The sequence below is a fragment of the Xenia sp. Carnegie-2017 genome, unplaced genomic scaffold (genome assembly GCF_021976095.1).
Source record: "Xenia sp. Carnegie-2017 unplaced genomic scaffold, XeniaSp_v1 HiC_scaffold_24, whole genome shotgun sequence".
Classification (NCBI taxonomy): Eukaryota; Metazoa; Cnidaria; class Anthozoa; order Malacalcyonacea; family Xeniidae; genus Xenia; species Xenia sp. Carnegie-2017.
In genome coordinates this window covers 18,542,636-18,555,611 of record NW_025813487.1, presented here as the reverse complement: position 1 = coordinate 18,555,611, position 12,976 = coordinate 18,542,636, and the positions used below count along the sequence as shown (strand labels likewise).

The window sequence follows — 12,976 nt, the reverse complement described above, 5'->3', positions numbered from 1 at the left end:
AATTATTATTATTTTTTTCGATAGTTATTTCTGTCTTTCAGTATTCTGTCAGCATTTTCATCTCTTTGACATTTTAATTTGAGTTGATTTCTGTGTAGCTATTTTAGCATTTGTCTTTGAAGCATTTGTCAAGATATTCATCTACTGATTGCAACACGAAAGGTAATTGATTTACAATGCTTTAAAATCATATTTATGTTTAAAATAATATTAGCTCTTTCTGTTCAATGTGCATGCGCTACCTAAGATGCTAAAAATCCTTAAAGGAAAATTTAAGCAAAACGCTCTTTTATAGCAAACTTTAGCTTAGACTTAATGGAAATGTTCAATTCAATCTATCCAATGCTCAATCAAAATGCTCCAATCTTGTTATCATATGTTATCATAATGCTAAATTATTAAGTATCTACTTTTGTGTTATGTTTATTGTAGAAAAAGGATATCAGTAAGTGAATTATTTATTTTTATTTTCTTTGTGTGATATGTGATGTTAATGTGTTTTTTATTTCTCATCTTTTGAATAAAATATTTTCATGGTTTGAGCAAGTTAGAGAAGCTGTTGTTTTTCGTACAGTACTAACTGTTGTATTAATGTTTTATCTATATTTTCTTTGTTTCGTCTATATCATGTACAAAATTTAATCATAGTTGTTAATATTGCAGTGGTGAAAATGGTGTTGAACCATTAGCAGGAGCTAATAATGCACAACCCAATCATTATGAAGTGGCTGGAGAACTTAGAGAAAATCCTTATTTACTGTTTCATATTTATTACCAACAGATTCATGAATCTGTTGTAATCAATATGAAACAGTAAATAATCCATCAACAAGTGATGAAAGTAAACCATCAACAAGCAAAGCACCACCACCTGTGTACGATCGATAGAGGAAACAGAAAGGAAATCCGGTTTGTTGTGGATATTTGTCATTTATTATTTAGAAATAGGATTTGTGCATTTATTTTGTGTAGTTGGATTATGGCGATGATTAATTTGAATGCATCATGGGATTATGCAGGGGGGGGGGTTTAAAAACTGCTCGTATGTGAAAGCACCCGATATTTAGAATTATTGTTATTTAGCAGTAATTGATTCTCAAAGACCTGTAAACACACTTGAAAACAATACATACGAATTGCTTCATTGAAACTTGATTTTATATTAGACGAGTGTCTCTAATAAGCGCTCAGTCTGCAATAGACAAACCCGGCACATTGTCATAATTTAAATTTTGTTATCGATTGGGCTAAGAAACCGTATATTTAGTCTTGACTTTGTTTCTGTTTGCTCACAATAAGGTGATAGAAAATGATGTAAACGTCTCTCTCTATTTCACTACTCGTGTCAACTGAACGTCCCTCCCCTCTCTCGAACTGCTTTGGAATTTATTTAACGTCACGGGTTTATTAGATCATTTACGATGATTAAAAAACCTACATATATTTTATCATCATGTATATATGATAAAGTATATACAAAGTGATAACAATGTGCCCTCCCTCCCGGCTATCACCATAGTAAAATGGTGACTCCCGCACTTGGGATCAGGATGTACGGTTACACATTGTATGGATTGTTTTGTAACCAGAGTGCTCAAACATAATAGAAAAAAACAATGTTTGTAATGACAATATATACGTATTTTTTCTGTAGTTATACTCCTCACTTGATTTAAAAGATGTCCCTTGAAAAAACCCGGCCCAAAATCGTCCTGCACCGACTGAATACGCCAGGATTGATATGAGTAAACTGGCACCTGTCGAGAAAAAAGACGACAAGAAAAGGGATGACAAAAAAGGCGATGAAAAGAAGGAATAGTAAGTTTTGTCTTTTGGAAAAGATCCACAAAGATCGACGTCATTACTTGATGGTTGAAGAAAAAAGTAAAAATTGATTCATTTGTTGAATATTTTTTTAACAAATGCCGAAAACATGTTTTTCTTTCTCTTATTATGGTAGTTTAATCTTATTATAAATTTCCTTTAGAACTGGCGATCGTCGTTAATAAAACAAGAGTACGTAAAGACTGTTACTACATTTATAAAGTTTTATTTTGTTCTTCATTATATAATCTAGATTTGATCTCTAAACAATATTAAACCGAATACTTTATGATTGTGTCTGTGTACATAATCTTTTGCCATGAACAAACTTGAATCTTGGCATCTATGCTACAGTTTGTGAATGTATTTTACTTGCCTTTATAAGGCAACAACATACACACTGACTTTAACACAGCATTTTGAATAGAATATTGTTTTAATCGTAGTTTTACTTTTGTTATTTTAATTATCATGGTTAAACCATGTAAACTTTTATTTATGAAGAAATTAAGTGTAGAAATTCGATAGAAAAATCAAGCAATTTCAAGGAGTGTAATGGCAAACTCTTTAAATTATTTCTTTACGATTGAATGATTTCATATGCATTAGTGTAAGAGATGTTTACGAATAAAACAATTTCGTGATCATTATTATTTGCTTCTTTATTTTCGTGTCTACTGTAGATGTGAGATTTGACCTACCCCCAAAGACAAGCTAACATTGAGTGGCTTTGTTTCAGCAAGCTTGGGCGGTAATAGCAATTTTTAATTTAAAAATTTCTAGAAAGACAGCATACTGCAATTGAAGCAATTTAGTGAACAAAATGTAACAAAATTTTAATGTGTGAGTCACTGCACAATGGATAGTGCTGTCCTTGCTTCGTGTAATGGTAGTTTTCAGCGAGCGAACATCTCAATTATGCTCATCAGTGGGCAATATTCATTGATCTTTAATGATAATTAATGACAGATGAGCAGGATAGCCTAAAGTAGAAGATAGCCTAAATATATATATACCGGAGAATGCAGATTTTCAATTATTTCTTACACTGAAATGATTCGTAAAATTCAAATGTCTTACTTGGGAGTGAATACGCTTTATTTTAAACCGGATTTGCAATTCTATATTGTCCCCATATTTACTAAAATTTTGTAAAATTTTCTTTCATTTAAGATTCTAAGCTAATGGTAAAACAATGTAAATACAACGATTAAAAGAAATTTCAGAACATTACTTTTGTACTTTTAATTTCTGAATTTGTTTTGGTGACTTGTTGAGTTTAGTGTTCTGGTTTTAAACAGTTCTTTTAAGAACTGTTACGTTATTATTTTAACCATTCACCATGGTATTTGCTCTTTTTTAAACAATCTTAACTTCTAATATACCCGATTAAAAAGAGCAAAGTCCTTTGACGTCATCCATGTACAGTCCTTTGCTAAACAGAAGTTTGCAGTCCAACCATCTGAATTGGAGTTGCTTGCATGGGTTGAAGTGGTAGTAGTTAAAGGACAACTTGGTTATTTGTCATTTGATTCACTGTTTTACGAAATCAAAAATTTCTCAGTGATGCATGCCCCCTGGGACTCGTCAAGAACATTCTCAATCTAGCCACGTTTGGTGTTTTCATCTAAAAACTGCAGGATAAGATCATTGGTAGGATAGATGTGGTAAAAAGGAGCGGATCAAGCTTTCCCAGGGCCTTTGGTGATTCCAAAGTCCCCATCTGGAATTCTTTGTAGACAAAGTATAAGAAATTTTTAATTGTGCATTAAAATTGTGAAAATTACTAAGAATATTTCAGCAAAAGCGATTTATACAGATGTTATTTTTCACAATGATTTTCTTACAAAACCACTTGTGGATAGTCATCGTCTTCAAGAGCATTATAATCAACTAGGAAATGGATATTGGCACACCGTGTCGAAGTATACTTTCACAATTTATACATTCATCTAAAAGCACCATTAAGTCATATGTAAGGATAAAATTACAGAATAAAGATTGTGTGGCTGGTATTCTTTTTTTGAAACAACTCTGGGTAATTTGTGTGGCTTGTCATGAGACAGGTTTTGATAAAATATGATCGCTCTGTTACATATGACAGCGTTGTCACGGCGTTTACATTCTTTTCATTACTTATATAAATATTTGCACAACATGAGACCCGGAAATAATTTTGAAAAGAAGAAAATTGGCTGGTTTCTTTAAGAAGCACGTGAAGATTTTTCACCAGCTTAGTTACTTCAGTATTGTTTAAGGTAAAGCGAATCATTTAAAATGTTAACAAATATTGATGGACAAGATTATTTGTAAATAATTTCATTGACATTTAACGGAATTTCCTGTGGAATTAAGAAGTTGTCTGAGATGTATCATAGTGGAAAGCTCTTTAGTACTTCCGCAAAGTACAAAACAAAAAAATCTTGTTTTACTGGCAACAACAGAGGATTTTTTTATCAAAAATTTTGGAAGTTTTACTGATGCTCTTGTTTCCTTCAATATTAATGGTTATAGGAAATCAAAAATATACATAAAATATGAAGGAATACATCATATATTTCTGTAGCAGTTCAGTGATTTTACTTAAATTGCATCTTTACTTTACCTTTATAGACAGAATACAAGATGGCAAAGTTTGACTTCCTTTCATTTGTTTTGTTCTGGTGGATTTCAACATGTCAATGTATTTATTATTTTTATTAGATCATTAAGGAAGTAAATGGCTATTTTTGTCAAATACAACTGTGGAATTTGCTTAGAATTTTAAGGTATATTGACTAAAATACTTACTTAATTCTTCATTTTGTGTACAATCAGTTCTGCATTGAATGAAATAATTTAAAAGCAATACCTTGCAGTATTTTAGAAGACAAAGAGTGTTCATTTCTTGTGTAATTTTCATCCAACGTTAGTTCAGTGAGTAAACGTCTCTGTGTACAGTGTATCAGCTGATTTGGACCAAATAAAGAAATAAATAAATTTTCATCCACAAAATGAAAAATGCCACAATTTTTATTAGGAGTATTGAAAATTAAATTAATCATTTACGTAATAAAAATAAGAAAATTTCGCGTAACAGACTTCATGAAAATTTATTCAGGAGCGACCGTATTCACCGTGTTTTTTCATGGGAACAAAACAATCTTATTAAGTTTGAGTCTGAATTTTAGCGTGGTTTATTTCTATGCAGGGCGTACATATCCTCTGTGTCATAGGTCCTAGAGTAATCGATGTCTTAACAGTACACCTAATGAACACCAAATTCGAAATGTTCTGATATCGATATCAATTCATCCCCCTACATCCGTGTTGAATTTCTAAACATTCACAATGTCTTTTAACTCGTCAAACTTTCTACGTTTTCCTTCATAAGACTTAACAAATAGAGCGATTTTATCTTCATTTTCAATTTTTTCGCCTTAAAGTAATGAGTTATTTTCTCCACATATTGCGTCAAGGCCTTAATGTCATCACTATTCTACTATGCTTAACCTTCTTCATTGTCTGTGTAATATATTGATTCACGCGTAGTTGAATACTGACTTAAATAATTTAGCAGCTGGTATAAATATATAGTAACAATGATTACACTTTAACAACATTATCATTGCAATACTGCAATAGTTTATTTTAAGGTCATTATTTTTCTCTTTATAATTGTGGTGTCTTTGTGGAACACCTTGAAAAACCTGAATTCCTCTGCCTTTGTATGTTCATTTAAAGAGCCTAATGCTCATTAATCTTTGGTAGTTGTTGTTATGATTAATAAGATGTTTCTTATGTTTCTTAATGGCTCAGACTGACTTATTTGCCATTGTCTCATGACACATCGGGGCCTCTCCTGGAAATCAAAACGGGCCTTTTATTGTACACATCTAGCTGTATGATATCAATGTGACTGAAATTGAAAAAAATTCTTTCATCCCTTTACTTGTAAAATAAATTACAATTAAAGAAAACAGTTAAAGAAGTTCAAAGCAAGCAAAACAAAAGCAAAAAAATGTCCAGGAATGTGTAACTACTTTTAAGTTTTCAACTAACATCAAAGTCATCAGGAATGGAACGACTTCTCTTTTTTATAACACTAAACTATTTTACTCAGCTAGCAAAGGCTCTGATATTTGAATTTTTTCCGAAAAATATAAATTGTTATCAATGACGACATAATGCCCTCATTTTTAGACACTGAAAAATAAATTTATAAATTTGGCACGGGAGTTATTTCCGAATTAAATTACGAGTTCTATATGTTAATTTTCTGTTATCTATCCTATCAAATAATTGATATTTAATGGATTGAATTAAACGTGATTTTATACATTTATCTTTTATTTCTTGTCATTATAGGAATTATTCAATCACCTCCCTCTGGCACAAGTTTTACATTTCTACCTGGAGAAACACAAAATATAACATGGACATTTAATGATAGAAAGTGATTTGGACAGTAGAATTTATCACAGTAGTAATGGTTCAGCACAAACACTTTTGGCCATTGTCTTTAAACCTTCAATGTAATAAAGTTACGTGCACAAATTCCGCTTTCAACACTGCAATTACTCATAGTTATGGAACGTATGAGTTTCGATTAACAAGAAAGGGCCGTGCGTTATCTCCTTTATATCCAAAGTCAAAGTTTTCGTTGCAAGTAAGTCATCCCTTTTTTTTTTATTATTTTGTGTTTTTATCAATCTTAGAAATTGGTATTTTTTTATTTGAACATTTAATATAATTACAATATGATTTATGTCGATCATTTTAACTCTGTAGAACCCACAATGTGATTTTCTATAGCTAAAACTATTTCCATTGACTTTTTTACTCATTTGGTGTCATTACTTGCTGAAATGGGGAAAAAATTGTTGTTAGGTCCTATTTTAGCCTCATTGTGTTACGTGACATATATGTAACACCGGTCTAACTGTGGCATAAAAGATAACTTTATGCATTTCAGAATGGTTTGTAAGAATATGTACTTCAAATAGCAGGGCAAAATGTATAATTTTTTTAGTCAACACAACACAAGGTTTTTAAGAATGAAAAAAAATATGTTTTTTGAAATGTTATCACTGGTGGAAATCATAGAAACAATTACGTTCCTCAACAAAACAAAGTCGAACGTCACATTTCATACACACAGTGTTTGTGTTGTTTTTCATGCAAAGTTTGCACCGCCCACGTTTCTCACTTTTCTTTGGCCAATGACAGTAGCCATTATTCCGAATATCAGCAGTAGGCAATCGCTGTTTTTTCTTTGGTTGTTGCGGGGTTGGTGTTGGAGTGCTTGACGTTGATGGTCGGCCTACTTTTCGTTTTGAATTTACATGCACCAGCGATGAAGCAACAGATGCCTGAAAGTTTCGACGGTACATCGTTTCCTTTATTGGAAGTCCCAGCAATCTGTAATCACGCCGGTATAAATTCCATGCATTTACAATTGCCACCATCAAAAAATGCCAATACAGATATGTGTACCACCGGCGTGATCATACCTTGAAACGGTATTGAGCAAGAAATGAATCAAGCAGATCAATTCCACCCATATGCTTGTTGTATTGATCAATAACTGCCGGCATGGGCAATTTGACTCCTTCATTCTTCTTTTTATCCCACCTCTCAGCTGACATAATAGGCTCAATTCCAATAAGCGTAGAAAAGAGTGTAACAGCTTTATTGTCAAACCAACGAACCGCAACAATGTTGCTGTTCTTTTCTCTGTGATCATAAGACCCTCTTCCCGTCTTCTTGAAAATCTTTTCCTCCTTCAAGTTACATCCTGACAATGGATTCTTTCGTACTGTACCAGTATAATGCATTCCCCTCGCCTTTAGTTGCAGGAGAAGTTTGAAACTTGTGAACAAATTATCTGCATAAATTTTATAATTGGCATGGTATGCTAAAGTTGAGGTCAGCTTTAGTATTACATCGGCTCCTTGGCCCAATTCACTGCTTTTCCCATTTTCACCTTGGTAAACATCAAAATCGTACAATATTCCACTGTCGCCTGCTCTACACCAGACCTTGAATCCCCATGGACGTGGTTTACTTTTGATATAATGTCGAATGGGACTTGTCCTTCCTCTGTATTTACACATCATTTCATCAATTGAATTGTGCTCTTCTGGAATATGTTTTTGGCAGTTTTCTCTCATTTTTTCAAGCCATGGTCAAATTTTCCACAATTTGTCTCTCTTGTCATTGTCAGATACCAACGAGTTGTTCACAAAATGAAGCATTCTCAACAAAAGCTGAAATAGATTATGACTCATGACATCACAAACAGAACTGTATGCAGTAGCAGATTCCCAATACTGTCGAACTCCACTCATCCTTACAAGCCCATATGAAAAAACATACCCATGAGTTGTTCTATCTCTTTCTTATTAATTTTTATTGAGTTTCCAGACTTTTGGACACTGTATTCATTGGTGCTTGTCACCAAATTTTGAAGCATATCATCACTCACAAATTGCTTAAAATATTGAAGAGGAGTTTTTGTTTCCACGTTCACTGGGGCTTCAACGTTTGGACCAGTAAATGTTACACTAGTTTCTGACACAACAAATGAAGTTTTTCTCCAACTCGGGTTACTTGTTCGCATTGAAGCTATGGACATGTTATCATCATTGTCATCACTATCATCGATTTTCCCACTCACATTTTCAAACTCACCATCATTATCACTGCTGCCAGAGTATTCTCCCAACAGAAAAAAATATTTTCAAATGAAAAAAAAAGTACTGGTTAGCATGATTGGCTTCTTGAATAATCAGCCTTATTGAAAATTGCTGACAAGTTTATTTGTATTTTGAAATTTTATAACAATCAATCTTCTTTGAGAATTTCGACATGACAGACTTGTGGTGCTTAACAAGCAATTGTAATTTTTATAAAAATATTACGAGCTCGTATGACCAGCCCCTTAGTTTCATGTCATTGTTACTAAAATTCATGAATATTCATTATCCTGTAGGTAATTTTTGGTAAAATCTCGAGGATGAAAATGTTTTTAACAAACTTGATTCTTAGAGGCCACTCTGCTGTAAATCTCTTTTCATCACATTACATGAAAAATGATACGTAACTTTGTGCCTCTTCCATTATTGCTCTTCATTCAGACAAAGCATCTCCAATTCTTACAGCTTGTTTTTAATCATAGTTTAAAAGCTGTAATCCTTTTAATAAGATCAGGAGAAACGCTCATTTTTCCAACTTATGTTGTAAAATATTGTGGTCTATTGAATTGAAACCTTTTCAAAGTTTACAAAAAGTTGAGCAGCTACCATCAATTGCTTTAAATTCATCTTCATCAGTTGTACAGTGGCCTTTTCATGCGTATTGTTGTACATTGATTTTATCTTTAAGCAGTTTTGTAACAGTAAGGCATTCCATAATATTAGCCAAAGCATGCGTAAATGAAATGGGTTAGTGTTCATATTTTTTGGAGGGATCACTTCAGGGATTAAGGATAAAAATTGAATTTTTTGTAAGAGTAATGGTAAATTTCCGTCTTTAATGACTGATTATGCATCTTTTACATGACTGGGACGGAAACATTTAAGCCTTAGACCGACATCTTATATAAAGCGATATCTTCTCTTTTTTTAGTGAAACCAAATGTTTTAATTAGTTGTTCAAATCCTCTGGTTGTGAATGAAGGTGATAATGTGTCATGTGTATGTAGAGGCGAAGGAGGTAACCCTCCTGCTAATGTCACATGGTTTGATAAAGATAACAACATAATTGATGATGTTGGAGTTGTAAGTAAGACATTAGTAATCACTAATGTTACAGTGAATGATGGTGGAAATTACAGATGTAAAGCACAAAGTTATAATGATCCACGTTTTAGAGATGAAAAATCAATTGAAGTAACAGTGAAAGCTACTTGTAAGTTTGTAAGACAACATTTCAGATCTCATTATAAACGTTTGTGTAGAATATTGAATTTAATTTTATTCTTTACAGATCCACCACAACAAACCAATATTACCATCAGTCCAATGTCAGTAAAAAAAGGTCAAAATGTGACAATAACCTGTGAATCAGATGGTTATCCTGAACCAACCTACACTATTTATCATAATGGTGCAGTTATCAGCAATAATAAGACATACATCATTCAATCTGTCAACTTCAATCACGCTGGTTCATATCGTTGTGAAGCAAAAAATAAACTGGGAAATGATTTATCTGATGTTAAAAATCTTACTATAATCAAAGGTAAAATTAAAATTTTACTTCATCAATTTTTGGGCTAGTATTCTACATTGTACATGAACAAATTACGACTGTTCAGTTTCATCCCATTTGTACACGATAGTACAAGATTGTGCTAAACAATGAAGATAGTTATATATTTTTCCTTGTTTGCGAGATTTAGATTCGTTGTGCTGAAAGACTACCACTCCCAATTATGATTGACTCTTAAGCCTACGCCTCATATACCCCTTTCGCTGCCTGCTGCGCTGACGTATGCATCTGTCGTCACCTAGCTGTTGACTTTGCGTATTGCATATTTTCATTAAATAGGTTATCAAGAGCCTTAGACGACTATGATTTGTTTATAGTTCTTCGAAGACCAACGATAGTTGTTTAGGCTTCATAATAAGTCAATATTGTTTATGTCTAGTCGGTCACGCGATGGACTTTCAAAGTTTCAAAATTTATTACTAATATGCATCTTGAAAGTTGTGTGATTATTGTTATTTTGTTGTTCTTTTCCAGCATCAAAGTCTTTTTTACAAATGAAATTTTTATTAAGCAAATTGGTTAATAATGCAGCGGTTTAGTGCAAAAAATCACATTGGATAGCAGTTTAGTGTAATATTTCCACTGATCTGGACTTTTAGCGAGTGATAAACGGGCTTCCTGCTGGCTTGTGACTGCTTAGGGCATCGATCCAATACTCCTAAGAAAATGCACATAACACTAACGACTACTCTCATTATTAATTTTCTTTTTCATAATTAAATTAAGAAAGGAATATTTTCTGTTTTTAATTTCAGTTAAACCAGATGTGGTAATTAATTGTTCAACTCCTCTGGTTGTGAATGAAGGTGATAATGTGTCATGTGTATGTAGAGGTGAAGGAGGTAACCCTCCTGCTAATGTCACATGGTTTGATAAAAATAACAACATAATTGGTGATGTTGGAGTTGTAAGTAAGACATTAGTAATTACTAATGTTACATTGAATGATGGTGGAACTTACAGATGTAAAGCACAAAGTTATAATGATCCACGTTTTACAGATGAAAAATCTATTGAAGTAACAGTGAAAGCTACTTGTAAGTTTGTAAGACAGCATTTCAGATCTCATTATAAACGTTTGTGTAAAATATTGAATTTAATTTTATTCTTTACAGATCCACCACAACAAACCAATAATTTGAGTTGATTTCTGTGTAGCTATTTTAGCATTTTTCATTTAAGTTTGGGCTAGAATTCCAACCAGTAAATTTGTTAACATACGTATCTCCAACATCATTTCTCCTTTCAAAATATTTATCTACTGATTGCAACACAAAAGATAATTTATTTACTATGCTATAAAATCATTTTTATGTTTAAAATATTATTAGCTCTTTCTGTTCAATTTGCATGCGCTACCTGAGATGATAAAAATCCTTAAAAGAAATTTAAGCAAATCGCTCTTTTATAGCAAACTTTAGCTCTAGCCACACAATGCAATTAACATCTCGACCTTTGCCCTAGACTTAATGGAAATGTTCAATTCAATCTATCCATTGCTCAATCAAAATGATCCAATCTTGTTATCATATGTATTTTAGTATTCTATACAAATAAACTCTTTTGATTTTTTTCCATATTTTTAAGTTCTATGCTTCTTCTCTAGACAACGTTCTTTGTGATGACCAAAATGAGAGAATAAAACAGTGCAAAACAGAATGGTATCTTATTTTAATAACTTTAACATCTGGAATTATCGTTGGAATTTTCGTCTCTATTTTATTTTTTTTGCGTTATCGTCAACATTGGTTTAATAAAAAACGTCAACAATTTCAATGTCCATCTGAAGTTAGGAAAAATTCTGTTGATAATACTTATCAAGAATTGGATTTATCAAAAATGAATAATAAAGAAGATAATTATCAATCATTGAGACCAAAGGATGACACAGTTGATACAACTTATGAAGAACTGGACATATCGAAAAGGAATATAGAAGATAATAATTATGAATCTTGGCAAAAAAATAATGAATCGGAGTACGAGATAGCCGACGAAAGAAGAAATTATGAGAACAGTAATTTGTTTTCAAGAAAATCATAAATTTATTCTAAACATGTGTTTATAAACATTTTCCATGTTGTAAAGTCACAATGGTGCTTTTACGAACATTTACATTTTCTGATAAGATTTGAATTTTGCATGTTTTCCTCCCTTTTGAGCTGCTAGTACTTTATGATTTCCAGAAGGAAGCCATTTTTTGATAGGAAAGTACACTGGTCATTCTGACTCATTCATTAGTTGTTTTTGATAACAGTGTATGGTAATACTGTTTTTGAATAAGTATTTTCTATTTATCTTACTGTACACCTGCCTTCCTGACTTGTTTCCTGTGTATACCAAATTGTTTAGAAAAGGATCACGAAAAGGCCCTGAAAAATCACAAAATCTTATTTCTGATGAACCTAAATCGCAAATTTCAAAATTTGTCTTTGATTAGGGAATGCCTTGAGACCCATCTAGTTAAGAGATGACCATAGTTGGATAGTTAAGAACACCTTTAGTGATCTACTATGGAGCGCCAATCGTAACAAAAATTATTTACAGTTTATATGGTCTCATTTTTAATACAGTGCTAGTGGGGTGTTCGACAACACAAAGAGAGCCTCAAAAATGTGGGGACCTTTAAAAAATTTAACGTCTTAATACTTGAAATATAAACAAATGTAGTGGAGAATCCCAAGTGTCTAATATCGCAATGCTCCAGACGTACAAAAACCTCCATCATTCGGGAGCAACAATAAAATTGTTAACGTTTTGATATTTCATTGTCGATTTGAATGCTAAAACAACAAGAGCAATAACTTTAACTTTATAATACATTTACATTCAAAGGCCTAAAGATGTTTTTCTTTGATATTTTAGTCAGCAGTTATTAAGTAATGGAGCATTCGCAAAG

At 32.3% G+C, this 12,976-nt stretch overlaps 3 protein-coding genes across 6 annotated transcripts in view; 2 read left to right on the top strand and 1 right to left on the bottom strand.

The window, feature by feature from the left end:
* Positions 1–12,976, bottom strand: part of LOC124451719 — a 98,916-nt gene that overhangs the window by 35,665 nt on the left and 50,275 nt on the right. The gene's annotated exons all lie outside the window — the stretch shown is intronic.
* The window catches only part of LOC124451682 (carcinoembryonic antigen-related cell adhesion molecule 5-like), a 60,611-nt gene that overhangs the window by 15,562 nt on the left and 32,073 nt on the right, over positions 1–12,976 (top strand). For 2 of the 4 annotated variants that reach the window (XM_047002283.1, XM_047002287.1), the window contains exon 11: positions 10,833–11,114. In XM_047002283.1, coding sequence (XP_046858239.1) covers positions 10,833–11,114 — 282 coding nt within the window. Of the gene's footprint in view, positions 1–10,832; positions 11,115–11,683; positions 12,385–12,976 lie in introns of those variants that run through there. The other 2 variants (XM_047002285.1, XM_047002286.1) reach the window with 2 other exon arrangements.
* LOC124451703 (carcinoembryonic antigen-related cell adhesion molecule 6-like) overlaps positions 1–12,976 on the top strand; it is a 93,311-nt gene that overhangs the window by 50,370 nt on the left and 29,965 nt on the right. The gene's annotated exons all lie outside the window — the stretch shown is intronic.